General features: G+C 41.6%; 1 protein-coding gene across 3 annotated transcripts; it reads right to left on the minus strand.

Annotated features, from left to right (window-relative positions):
- Window positions 1-5333: 5333 nt before the first annotated feature.
- Window positions 5334-12261, minus strand: LOC125525266 (E3 ubiquitin-protein ligase RGLG2-like). Of its 3 annotated transcripts, none has more exons than XM_048690268.1 (12): window positions 12112-12261; window positions 11046-11277; window positions 9220-9304; window positions 8699-8839; window positions 7922-8035; window positions 7710-7807; window positions 7488-7567; window positions 7291-7396; window positions 7075-7202; window positions 6762-6967; window positions 5919-5975; window positions 5334-5833 (listed from the first exon to the last, which is right to left on the minus strand). In XM_048690268.1, exons 2-11 carry the CDS (start codon window positions 11256-11258, stop codon window positions 5953-5955), a joined length of 1194 nt encoding a protein of 397 aa, XP_048546225.1. In that variant the 5' UTR covers window positions 11259-11277; window positions 12112-12261; the 3' UTR covers window positions 5334-5833; window positions 5919-5952. The 3 variants fall into 3 exon arrangements, with proteins under 3 accessions (XP_048546225.1, XP_048546223.1, XP_048546224.1); XM_048690266.1 differs by having other exon boundaries at window positions 6745-6967; XM_048690267.1 differs by lacking the exon at window positions 12112-12261 and adding an exon at window positions 11944-12084 and having other exon boundaries at window positions 6745-6967.
- Between the last annotated feature and the right edge of the window lie 1245 nt (window positions 12262-13506).

Raw genomic sequence — 13506 nt, forward strand, 5'->3', positions numbered from 1 at the left:
TGCGCGCCGGACTCGTCGTCATTGAAGCCTGGTTCAGGGGCTACTGAGGGAGTCCTGGATTAGGGGGTGTTCGGATAGCCGGACTCCTGGACTATGAAGATACAAGATTGAAGACTTCGTCCTGTGTCCGGGAGGGACTTTCCTTGGCGTGGAAGGCAAGCTTGGCGATACGGATATGCAGATCTCCTACCATTGTAACCGACTCTATGTAACCCTAACCCTATCCAGTGTCTATATAAACCGGAGGGTTTTAGTCCGTAGGACAACATACACGTCAACAATCATACCATAGGCTAGCTTCTAGGGTTTAGCCTCTCCGATCTCGTGGTAGATCTACTCTTGTACTACCCATATCATCAATATTAATCAAGCAGGACGTAGGGTTTTACCTCCATCGAGAGGGCCCGAACCTGGGTAAAACTTCGTGTCCCTTGCCTCCTGTTACCATCTGGCCTAGACGCACAGTTCGGGACCCCCTACCCGAGATCCGCCGGTTTTGACACCGACACGTGCCTCATGGGCAAGATGACCAAAACACCATTCTCCGATACTATGGAGAGAGCAACGGATTTGTTGGAAATCATACATACAGATGTATGTGGTCCGATGAATGTTGAGGCTCGTGGCGGATATCGTTATTTTCTCACCTTCACAGATGATTTAAGCAGATATGGGTATATCTACTTAATGAAACATAAATCTGAAACATTTGAAAAGTTCAAAGAATTTCAGAGTGAAGTTGAAAATCATCGTAACAAGAAAATAAAATTTCTATGATCTGATCGTGGAGGAGAATACTTGAGTTACGAGTTTGGTCTACATTTGAAACAAAGCGGAATAGTTTCACAACTCACGCCACCCGGAACACCACAGCGTAATGGTGTGTCCGAACGTCGTAATCGTACCTTACTAGATATGGTGCAATCTATGATGTCTCTTACTGATTTACCGCTATCATTTTGGGGTTATGCTTTAGAGACGGCCGCATTCACGTTAAATAGGGCACCATCGAAATCCATTGAGACGACGCCTTATGAACTGTGGTTTGGCAAGAAACCAAAGTTGTCGTTTCTTAAAGTTTGGGCCTGCGATGCTTATGTGAAAAAGCTTCAACCTGATAAGCTCGAACCCAAATCCGAGAAATGTGTCTTCATAGGATACCCAAAGGAGACTGTTGGGTACACCTTCTATCACAGATCCGAAGGCAAGACATTCGTTGCCAAGAATGGATCCTTTCTAGAGAAGGAGTTTCTCTCAAAAGAAGTGAGTGGGAGGAAAGTAGAACTTGATGAGGTAACTGTACCTGCTCCCTTATTGGAAAGTAGTTCATCACAGAAACCGGTTTCTGTGACACCTACACCAATTAGTGAGGAAGTTAATGATGATAATCATGGAACTTCAGATCAAGTTATTACTGAACCTCGTAGATCAACCAGAGTAAGATCCGCACCAGAGTGGTACGGTAATCCTGTTCTGGAAGTCATGCTACTAGATCATGATGAACCTACGAACTATGAAGAAGCGATGGTGAGCCCAGATTCCGCAAAATGGCTAGAAGCCATGCAATCTGAGATGGGATCCATGTATGAGAACAAAGTGTGGACTCTGGTTGACTTGCCCGTTGATCGGCAAGCAATTGAGAATAAATGGATCTTCAAGAAGAAGACCGACGCTGACGGTAATGTTACTGTCTACAAAGCTCGACTTGTTGCAAAAGGTTTTCGACAAGTTCAAGGGATTGACTACGATGAGACCTTCTCACCCGTAGCGATGCTTAAGTCTGTCCGAATCATGTTAGCGATTGCCGCATTTCATGATTATGAAATTTGACAGATGGATGTCAAAACTGCATTCCTGAATGGATTTCTGGAAGAAGAGTTGTATATGATGCAACCGGAAGGTTTTGTCGATCCAAAGGGAGCTAACAAAGTGTGCAAGCTCCAGCGATCCATTTATGGACTGGTGCAAGCCTCTCGGAGTTGGAATAAACGCTTTGATAGTGTGATCAAAGCATTTGGTTTTGTACAGACTTTTGGAGAAGTCTGTATTTACAAGAAAGTGAGTGGGAGCTCTGTAGCATTTCTGATATTATATGTGGATGACATATTACTAATTGGAAATGATATAGAATTTCTGGATAGCATAAAGGGATACTTGAACAAAAGTTTTTCTATGAAAGACCTCGGTGAAGCTGCTTACATATTGGGCATCAAGATCTATAGAGATAGATCAAGACGCTTAATTGGACTTTCACAAAGCACATACCTTGACAAAGTTTTGAAAAGGTTCAAAATGGATCAAGCAAAGAAAGGGTTCTTGCCTGTGTTACAAGGTGTGAAGTTGAGTAAGACTCAATGCCCGACCACTGCAGAAGATAGAGAGAAGATGAAAGATGTTCCCTATGCTTCAGCCATAGGCTCTATCATGTACGCAATGTTGTGTACCAGACCTAATGTGTGCCTTGCTATAAGTCTAGCAGGGAGGTACCAAAGTAATCCAGGAGTGGATCACTGGACAGCGGTCAAGAACATCCTGAAATACCTGAAAAGGACTAAGGATATGTTTCTCGTTTATGGAGGTGACAAAGAGCTCATTGTAAATGGTTACATTGACGCTTGACGCAAGCTTTGACACTGATCCGACGATTCTAAATCGCAAACCGGATACGTGTTTATATTAAACGGTGGATCTGTCAGTTGGTGCGGTTCTAAACAAAGCTGTGGCGGGATCTACGTGTGAAGCGGAGTACATAGCTGCTTCGGAAGCAGCAAATGAAGGAGTCTGATGAAGGAGTTCATATCCGATCTAGGTGTCATACCTAGTGCATCGGGTCAATGAAAATCTTTTGTGACAATGGTGCAATTGCCTTGGCAAAGGAATCCAGATTTCACGATTTCACAAGAGAACCAAGCACATCAAGAGACGCTTCAATTCCATCCGGGATTTAGTCCAGGTGGGAGACATAGAAATTTGCAAGATACATACGGATCTGAATGTTGCAGACTCGTTGACTAAGCCTCTTCCACGAGCAAAACATGATCAACACCAAGGCTCCATGGGTGTTAGAATCATTACTGTGTAATCTAGATTATTGACTCTGGTGCAAGTGGGAGACTGAAGGAAATATGCCCTAGAGGCAATAATAAAGTTATTATTTATTTCCTTATTTCATGATAAATGTTTATTATTCATGCTAGAATTGTATTAACCGGAAATATAATACATATGTGAATATATAGACAAACAGAGTGTCACTAGTATGCCTCTACTTGACTAGCTCGTTGATCAAAGATGGTTAAGTTTCCTAACCATATACATGAGTTGTCATTTGATTAACGGGATCACATCATTAGGAGAATGATGTGATTGACTTGACCCATTCCGTTAGCTTAGCACTTGATCGTTTAGTTTGTTGCTATTGCTTTCTTCATGACTTATACATGTTCCTATGACTATGAGATTATGCAACTCCCGTTTACCGAAGGAACACTTTGTGTGCCACCAAACGTCACAACGTAACTGGGTGATTATAAAGGTGCTCTACAGGTGTCTCCAAAGGTACTTGTTGGGTTAGCGTATTTCGAGATTAGGATTTGCCACTCCATTGTCGGAGAGGTATCTCTGGGCCCACTCGGTAATGCACATCACTATAAGCCTTGCAAGCATTGCAACTAATGAGTTAGTTGCGGGATGATGTATTACGAGACGAGTAAAGAGACTTGCCGGTAACGAGATTGAACTAGGTATTGAGATACCGATGATCGAATCTCGGGCAAGTAACATACCGATGACAAAGGGAACAACGTATGTTGTTATACGGTCTGACCAATAAGGATCTTCGTAGAATATGTAGGAGACAATATGGGCATCCAGGTCCCGCTATTGGTTATTGACCAGAGAGGTGTCTCGGTCATGTCTACATAGTTCTCGAAACCGTAGGGTCCGCACGCTTAACGTTCGTTCACGATATAGTACTATATGAGTTATGTATGTTGATGACCGAATGTTGTTCGGAGTCCGGGATGAGATCATGGACATGACGAGGAACTCCGGAATGGTCCGGAGATAAAGTTTGATATATGGGATAGTAGTGTTTGATCTCCGGAAGGGTTCCGGAATTCACCGGAAGGGGTTCTGGATGTTTCCCGAAATGTTTGGGCACGAGAACACTTTATCTGGGCCAAAGGGGAAAGCCCATGAGGCTTTTGGAAAGTGCAAAAGGAAGTTTTGCGGAGACCAGAGGCTAGACGCCAGGAACCCTGGCGTCTAGGGGGTAGACGCCGGGAACCCTGGCGTCTAGCCCTGAAGTCCGAGAAGGACTCTTGCCTTTCGGGTGAAACCGACTTTGAGGAGGCTTTTACTCCAAGTTTCGACCCCAGGGCTCAACATATAAATAGAGGGGTAGGGCTAGCACCAAAGAGACATGAAAAACACCAAGCCGTGTGCCGGCAACCCCGTCCCCTCTAGTTTATCCTCCGTCATAGTTTTCGTAGTGCTTAGGCGAAGCCCTGCGGAGATTGTTCTTCACCAACACCGTCACCACGCCGTCGTGCTGTCGGAACTCATCTACTACTTCGCCCCTCTTGCTGGATCGAGAAGGCGAGGACGTCACCGAGCCGAACGTGTGCAGAACTCGGAGGTGCCGTGCTTTCGGTACTTGGATCGGTTGGACGTGAAGACGTACGATTACATCAACCGCATTGATATAACGCTTCCGCGAACGGTCTACGAGGGTACGTAGACAACACTCTCCCCTCTCGTTGCTATGCATCACCATGATCTTGCGTGTGCGTAGGAATTTTTTTGAAATTACCACGTTCCCCAACAACCCTAGGTCCGGGTCCCCCGGACCAGATAGTGGCGATGTCCTGGCGTCATCTTCCTTCCTGAAGGCACTATCTTGCTCGCTCGAGGTGTCCCCGTTTTCGGCTCGGACGATGGTGAAATTCTTGTTGGTTTGGCATTACCATTCTTGGCTAGGGTCTAGCTGATTTAGCTGTGTTGTATCCTCTCATCCCATGTCTCTCTGCTCTGGGCACCATGTACACGCCTTCATGCGTTTGTGTTATGTGTTGTGCCCCTTTTGTACCCATTCTACTTCTTTCTATCAATGCAATGATACACAAGCTTTGCGTATTCGCGAAAAAAAATTTGCCCGGTTAATTAGCAGAAAACCGGCACAAACACCCTCACCGACCGTCGTGGAACACGACAGCCTCGATAGAACGCACAGCCAACACAAGCTGCACACACCACCACCAAAGAGAGAGCCGACGTCAAGGTTGTTCGCCCTATGTACATTATATACATATATGAAATATATACTAAAAAAATGAGTACAAAATTGAATATTCAACAGTTATAATTAATATACAATGCAAATGACTTCCAAATTGGTTCATCCTACAATTTCTCTACTGTTCATTTTATTTACAAGAGAAAGAAAGGAAAGCAATATGTACATTATTTTCCAGGGAAACTTCTTCAGTGCCTTGTATGGACAGGAAGAGCCCTTTTGGAACACAGAAATTTTACCGAAACGGTTCGATCCACATTTCCCTTGCGGGAAATGGAGAATAAACCCTGCAGGGCCTTAAATCACCAGCTAATTGAAGGCACTCCAACTGCAGTAAGAACGCTTAAATTTATGGACAACAAGTAAAATTTATGCGGATTCTGAACATCCTGCACCGAACTTCTTCAGTATTGACAGCACTATAGGCTTCAAAAGCTTTAGGAAGTTGGTTTTTGATCAGTACAGCCTGATCCTGGTGGTTATGTGCTTCTGGCACATAGGGCAGCGCACCAATTTTTCCCCGCAGTCATAGCAAGTCTAAATTACGCGTGTTAGCAATTAGTATATACAACAAGAATTGTGAATAAATGTTCAGAGGAAAGTAAGGGGATATTTTCTGCACCTGATGTCCACATCCAAATGCAAGATCCTTTGATTTATCCATACATATGGCGCATGACTGCAAGCACAAAAATTGCAAAGGCTTAGTTCCTGTTCCACTAAAATTAGAGGGTCTTGCAGTTAGCACAACTTTGTCAGCATTATATTCACAAAAAAAAAACTTTGTCAGCATTAGGAAGAGGAACACTATTTCATGATCTGCATGTGGGCACAAGATGCAAGTGTATGTGTCAAAGTACAATAGCAAGCTAAAGTGTATTATATTTGAAAAAGAGCATAAATATTTTACAGGCAGAAGTGAACCGAGGATAAACCAAAAATTAACTAGCAGTGCTGTGTGAAATAGGATTTCCAGTCACTGAAGTTCCAGGGGCATATCTAATAAAAATACACAAATTCTGTCATGATGTGCTGCGTCAGCTTGAAAAAAATATCTAAAAAAGAGGCTACTACAGAAGGGTATGTTCATGTAAAAAATCCAACTTCAGATTCAAAATACTTTGTGATAAGTATCTGCCTTTTTTGTATCTTGCAAAGTATTTCGACTTTGATGTTAAACATTTTTGTATCTTGCAAAGCAATGAAAAATATTTGAGAATTTTTGGAACTTGTAAACACCATTTCCACAGCATAGTGCATTTTCACCTAATAGTTCCCCTGTATAACCCTTAGCCTCGGCAAGTCTGAACATGCAAAAGTATTGGTTAACAAAGATTTTATCAGGTTTTTTGGCGGTGTAGATAAAATTGGTTTAGTGCACAGTTTGATTTATTCATATCTGGGTATGAAATTGTGGGAATACGGTGTAAACACGAAAAGATATGTACAAGTGTGCTTTCTGAACTTTGTGATGAATAACTGTCAGGCCTCCTTGTAGCTGCATGCTGTCGCTGTTTGAAACTGTCTGATTGCTGAAACCCACTTGTTTGTTGGCCAAAGACACTAGACCGTGAATAAACACCAGCCTGTTGGTCAGAGCTAGTAGACCGTGAAGAAGCAGCCCTTGTTGGCGGAGGCAGAGGAACTCTTGGAGGTATTCCTTGGCGACGACTGAAACAGAGGAAGAATCGAAGAAAGCGGTCAGATGGCAATATTGTCTCTGCAAGCACAAAGCATTGTTCTACTTGACTCAGTGAGGTTGAAAGACCATAGAATACCCGAGGAGTTGGAGATCAAGTGTTGCTTTGTACTGCGTAGGGATTTCCATCAATGCTGACAGCGCAAATTCAGCCTCTTTTCTGTCAGCTGCTATGCTCTTTGACATGATTTCAGTGAAATTCACAAACTGCATGAGATCAAGTATTCTTTCACGCCTCAGTTATTGAAAACCAGAAAAACAGCTAACGGTTAGATGTAATTTGTATGACAATCACCTGGAAATTGTCGAATGACCGAGCAGGTATGTTGTCGTCAAACTTATGCATCATATCCCACGGTCCATCACCGACCCCAACGAGAACAATAGACAAGGGAAACTGGCTGGAATGTTTTCAAACAGATGTTATTGTGTGCAATTTGTTTAGGAGGTTTGACTCATCAAGATGTTACTTAAAAATCCTGAATCAGATACCTAGCTTTCACTATAGCGTTAATGGTGTCCCACTCCTGTTGGCTTAACTGCCCAGACTGTGTATCCACATTTCGAGTAACCTATCAGCAGAACTTTTAGCCGGAGTGAAAATTGGATATGATATACAAATAAGACTGTGCAAGAATTTCTTCTGACCACCATTTAATGGTTATAAAGAGGATGCCGTTCAGAAAAACACAACTTGGTAAAACTGTGGTGCACCTGTCCATCAGCAATTATCAGAAGAACATGATATTGGCCACCAGTGCTGTCCACGATCCCAATTGCTGTCTCGATTATTGGAGCGAAAGATGTTGGTCCTGTGCAAGTTTACATCCAGATTATTTCAGTACATTTTTTGGGTGTGGGAACTCACTTTTATGAAAATAAAGGAAGAACAGATCTATCTGCATTAAATGTTTATTTAAACAAACCAGATAATCGAAGAGCTGGAACGATTTGTCTGTATCTTTCTAATGCCTCTTCAAATCCAGTGCAAGGGCGGTCCTCTGGATAAAAGCTGAATACGTCCTTGTCATGAGTTGACGCTGCCAGCAGGGAAGGGAAGCGTTAGAGCATCTCCAACAGCAGCCCTAAATATGCAGTTGTGGTGCAAAAAATTGCCTTTTGGAATAAAAAATTCGCCTCCAACAACAGCCCTATACCTATATATGGTGATGCAAAATTTTAAGGTCATGATGCAAAAATTGCTACAAGTGATGCAAATTTGCATCAGCACTAGTAGCTGCCCTAAAAATGCAGTGGCGGGAACCCAACCGCCGTGCGCCGCCCCGAGCTCCGTCGCTTGGGGGCCACTGCCGAGACCCCCACGAATGTCGCCGAGCTCGTGCCGGTGCCAGTCGGTCCCGCCCAATTCCAGCCGTCCCACCACGCTCCACACCATCGGATCCGCTCATGCCGCCATCCCCGCACTTCCTCACCGTCGGATCTGCCTGCCGGCCCCCCTGCCGCCGGATCGTCTTGTTTCATGTTGTTCTCAAATTATAGGGCACCAGTTATAGGGCTGCCGGAAAAGCATACAAATTTCTGGTGACCCAAAAACTTTTCTTTCCACACCTAAAACTGGTTTTGGGTCACCAAATTATAGGGATGCTGTTGGAGATGCTCTTATTCAATACCATTCCTTTACACTTTCTATTGGAAACACACCAAGCGAGCAATTTAAAAGAAAACTCTAACCATAAGCTTACCATCACCAAATCCAAAGCAGGGAATCAAATTGTCTTCATCAAAATCCGAGAGTGTCCTTCCAATAATAGATATGGCTTGCTCATACGGGTTTGGAGTTCTTCCAATATCATGCAGACAACGCCGATTATAGGAATTTTTTCCTGTAACATGAAAAAAGCTTAACAAGTTCAATGAAAAATGTGATGGTCTAATATAGATTATTATGGGATACAGAAGCAACATGGGGTGCATTCATCCTTAAAGTACAATGTCCTCATTGCTAGCTCTCCTTAACTAACGACATTTCTTAGCATATTATGGTTTCCCCTGAAAAAAGATTTACAATAGACAGGTTGGGAAGCCATTGACCAAACGGCTTTCTTCACTAAAAATAAATCACAAATTATATGGGAAACAAACTAGCATCCAGCTAACTGTAGTAAACAATAGCTATACCAGTGCACCAGAAAAGCAAAGCATAAAAACCATAAATATGCACCCAAAGTCAGAAGGTGGAAAGATCAACTGTGAGTCTGTCAACCTGTCCATTGGTTACTTTTCGTAAAATCAATGCCTACAATAAGGTTTGAAGATTCAAGACCGGCTTGTGCCAAAGCTTCAGTCACCTGCAATAGATAAGGTACAATTTCAGTCTTGAGTTCACAATAATTGAAGGGAACTAAGGAAAAATCATGTATTAATAGAAAGGCAGTGTCATTTAAGTTACCAAAAAAACTGAAATGATGTTTTTGATGACATGACAGTACACTACCACAGCACCATCTGAATACTTCAAGTAATTATGTTTCATGCAGATGTAGTAGCAGAATATGAAGTGATGTCCGATTTAAATGTTTGATTGTTATAGCCATCAGCTTAACTAGTTCATAAGCCTGATTGCAGACACCACGGTCTGTATCGAAAATGCAAGGAAAAGTAAATAGTGTTACATCTTATAGAAGATGGCAGTTTCTTTGGAAAAATATAATGCAAATGCAAGGAAAAATAGTTTATCATCACAAAACCATACGAAGAGACTAAGGCCCTGTTCGGAATCCCGCTAACTCCGCGAAATACAGGGAGCTGGAGAGCCGGGAAACAGGCAATCCGCCGTTTTCCACTCTAACTCCACCTGCTCCCGGAGTGGAGCTGTGGAGCGGAGATACTCCGAATAGGGCGTAAGATTTATACATTTTGTCAAGCTAAGTACACTTAGTTTCATACTGTATAATTAAATCATCTGGTCACTCAAATAAATGCTGAGAATATGATAGGCTAGGATGTGGGAGAAAACTAAAATCTATATAAACTAAGACTGGTCATAGTGGGGAGTAACTTATAGTAGTGTCATACATATGACACTAGTCTAAGTTGCTACTTTTATAGTGCAAAATAACATAGTAGTAGTGTCATAGATGGCTTTATTTATTAGCTTGTAGACTCATCCTTTCTCGGGAAGCGCTATGTTACAGTAACATATTATGTTACTCTAAACATCTCTCTCCTCATTAATTACATGCCACATAAGAAAAAAATTCTTGAAGTGCGCTGTGTTACTACCTAAGTTACTCCCACTATGACTAGCCTAAGACTAGCCATAATGGATAGTAACATACATTAGTAACATACACATATCCCTAGACTATGTTACTACCTTCATAGTGGGTAGTAACTTAAGGGTGATAACATGCAAAGATTCATTTATTAAGTTATAGACTCATATTGCATTGAGACATGTGATGTTACAGTAACTAGCTAAGTTACTACAAGTATCTCTCTCCTCATTAACTCATTGCCACATAAGCAAATTTGCTGAGTTGGATTCGAAGTTACTGCTGAAGTTACTCCCACTGTGGCTAGTCTAAGGTCTACTGCTTCTCATATTTTAACTAGGTATTAGGACCATTGACCATTCAGTGAATTAGTAATTAATATGTTTGAGCGACAAGTAATTCCGGACGGAGGAAGTATCGGTAAGTCCTGACTGTAAAAGAAGAAAGCCCATCAGAAATGCATTCACCGGAGATGTACAACTTATACACTCATAAGACTTAATGAAACCAAAGCCAGCACAAGGAAGGTGAACATGGCAGTGCGGATGACCTAAAATTTTGAAATGGTTGGAAGAGCAATAATTATAGCTAGTAAGAGATAACTTCCTTTGCTGATGAAAATCTATTATGGTTTCTATACTTGTTGAAACCCCTATAGATAAAAATATTCCTATTAAATATACTTTGCATTCAAATTTTTACATAAGATGACTAAATAAGATGAATGGTATCATTCAGCTACATCTAGATGAAAACCATTCATCAAAAGTTGGGAATGAAAATTAGAGAGCCAGGGGAGGCCATCAATACATACTTGAGTCACAGTGCGGTAGTCATCGCCAATCCTGGAGTACTTCCTCTGCAGAGTGGCTTGTGCTTCTGGTTGCTGCACATTGTTGCCCGCAGAAGAGGCATACCACGGGCTCAAACCCGGGGGTGCAGTTGCATATCTCGAGTTAGACCCTGTTGATGAATTCCCGTAACCATAAGCAGAGTTGTATGAAGGTTTGGGGGCCTTTTTCTCCATTCCTCAACTACTGAACTTCCTGGTGAATGGATGAAATGATCAGTACTTCTCTACACTAACTAGTTGGAAACAAGACATGGTTGTCATGCATACAACAATTTACTTGCTTTACTGGATTTCATGAGAACTTCTGAAATAAAATGTGATGCTAGTGGAATCGATATAGGTGATATTCTTATGGAAACGCTTACCGGTAACTTACTATGGTGGAAAAATCACCAGCGCTCAATTGAATCACCCAATTCATAAGGAATACAACATGATATGATCAGGATAATCATAGCCGAACATTGTCATGGGCTCATGGCAGGAAGAGAGCATAATATAAACTGCTAAACCATACAGAACTAATAGTTTTAGGTTAAAATTACTGTAGCATCAACTTAGAAGAAAATCGTAGAAGTTAACCAAAAAGCGGATCACCAAGATAAATGAGATTTTCGGCCACAAACACGAAGCCACGCCAAGAAAGTGTGGCCCCAAGGCCTCTAACACGAAAAGCCGATGACAAAGAAATTTACAATACGTTTCAAAACAAAAAATACTCCCTCCGATCCATATTAATTGTCGCTAATTTAGTACAAATTTGTAATAAATAAACGGCAAATAATATGGATCGGAGGGCCCTCTACCCTTTTCAGAAAGAAAGCTCTGAGGGACAGAACGAGATCAGACAACGACCTACCTAAAACGCCAACTTGTGAGTAACAAGAAAGGGACGAGAGCAGAGAGGGCAGAGGCCAGATTAGACTTGCTGGAGCAGAAGCGGAACCCACAGTTAACCCCAACAAACCATCATCTCCCTCTCCCCCACTTCAAGATGAGTAAAACAACCATGGGTAGGGCTTCTTACTCTGCTCTATGTATCAAAAACGCAGGTCTCCGCTCCACGGCAACGGCCTGACGACAAGGAGGAGTAGAGGAGCAGCCGCTTAGCTGCAAGATATATCATATATGCACCGCACGACCAGGCAAATAAGTACATAATAATCAGGGACAAATGGTGGCCAAGTCAAGTCAATCGCCTGAGGTAATGCAGTTGGCAGCAGAGGCAAATATCTGAAGCTTTGTAAAATGATGAAAGACAGAGACAGATGGATTAGTAATTGCTCAGTCATCTCCACAGGAGAGATAATATTTTGTATGATTAGAATCTTTGCAAACTTGTACTACAAGATAGCAAAATTCTAAAAAAGAATAACAAACATGATTAAATATTTTATGAGGATTTGGTTTAGTGGGTAAACAAGAAATTCGCTTTCAGGAAAAGTATGCACTCAATCCATCCCAAAATCTAATGCATAATAGTATTGTTCAAAGACCAGCTACATGAAAATATGAATACTTAAAATAGCAAATGTATATATGATGTGAACTTGATAATTTTTGGGACGGAGGCAAATTGTAGATGTTGACATTTCTTTTGTCAAAGTTTATGAAGTTTTACTTAAGACAAAACCAATATATAGTATATTTTGAGACAGATGAAGTACCTTTTGTTTGGAACAAGCCTGCATGCATGATCTGGGCTGAATTCTCTCTCTCCTCCTCCTTAGAGCATCTCCAAGTTAGTGCCCAAAAATAGTTTTAGGGCAGGAGAGAAAAGGTTTTTGTACATCAGAGATTTTTCTGTCGTAACAGATGATGTAAGACTGGTTCCCTAAAAATTTGGCCTTCTTCAACTATCCAACATTTTAAAGCATGTTCAACAAAATAAATCCAAAAGGATAATATCAAACTCATGTCAAATTAATCCAAAGCAAACAAAACACAAATAGTACTTAATTACACAGTTCATCGATCCACAAGCTCAAATTCAACAGACATGTTCATCAAACATAACACAAAGTTCAACGCACATGACATGAAACATAAAGGTGGTCTTGTTGCCCATTCCATGTCCACCACTCCTCGATGAGATCTCTTCTTTGAAGATCTTCATGAGTATCCGCATATTGAATGCCACGGTGAACTTGAAGAAAGCGTCGGCACAGCGCCGAGATTCGTACATGCATGCAGATATATATGCTCTTCCTTTCTGCCGTGTACTTCAATTCTCTCTCCCTCAAACTTGCCCTTATTTAACCATTACTACTGATGGTATATTTGAGGATGAAGCAACAGTACTACTGATACTCGTAGTATTACTGATACTCATTTTACACAGGTAAGATTGATTGCTTCATCCTCAAATATTCTGGTGTTCGTCGTATTTACATTATACACACAAAAAATATACTGAAATAAA

This window comes from Triticum urartu, chromosome 7 (genome assembly GCF_003073215.2).
Source record: "Triticum urartu cultivar G1812 chromosome 7, Tu2.1, whole genome shotgun sequence".
NCBI lineage: Eukaryota > Viridiplantae > Streptophyta > Magnoliopsida > Poales > Poaceae > Triticum > Triticum urartu.

Coding starts and splice junctions, on each gene's coding strand:
- LOC125525266 (XM_048690266.1), bottom strand. CDS start 11,258: ATGGAGAAAAAGGCCCCCAAACCTTCATACAACTCTGCTTATGGTTAC. Junction 7,568..7,709: donor TGATAATTGCTGATGGACAG/GTGCACCACAGT, acceptor TTCTGCTGATAG/GTTACTCGAAATGTGGATAC. Junction 5,834..5,918: donor CATTTGGATGTGGACATCAG/GTGCAGAAAATA, acceptor CGCGTAATTTAG/ACTTGCTATGACTGCGGGGA.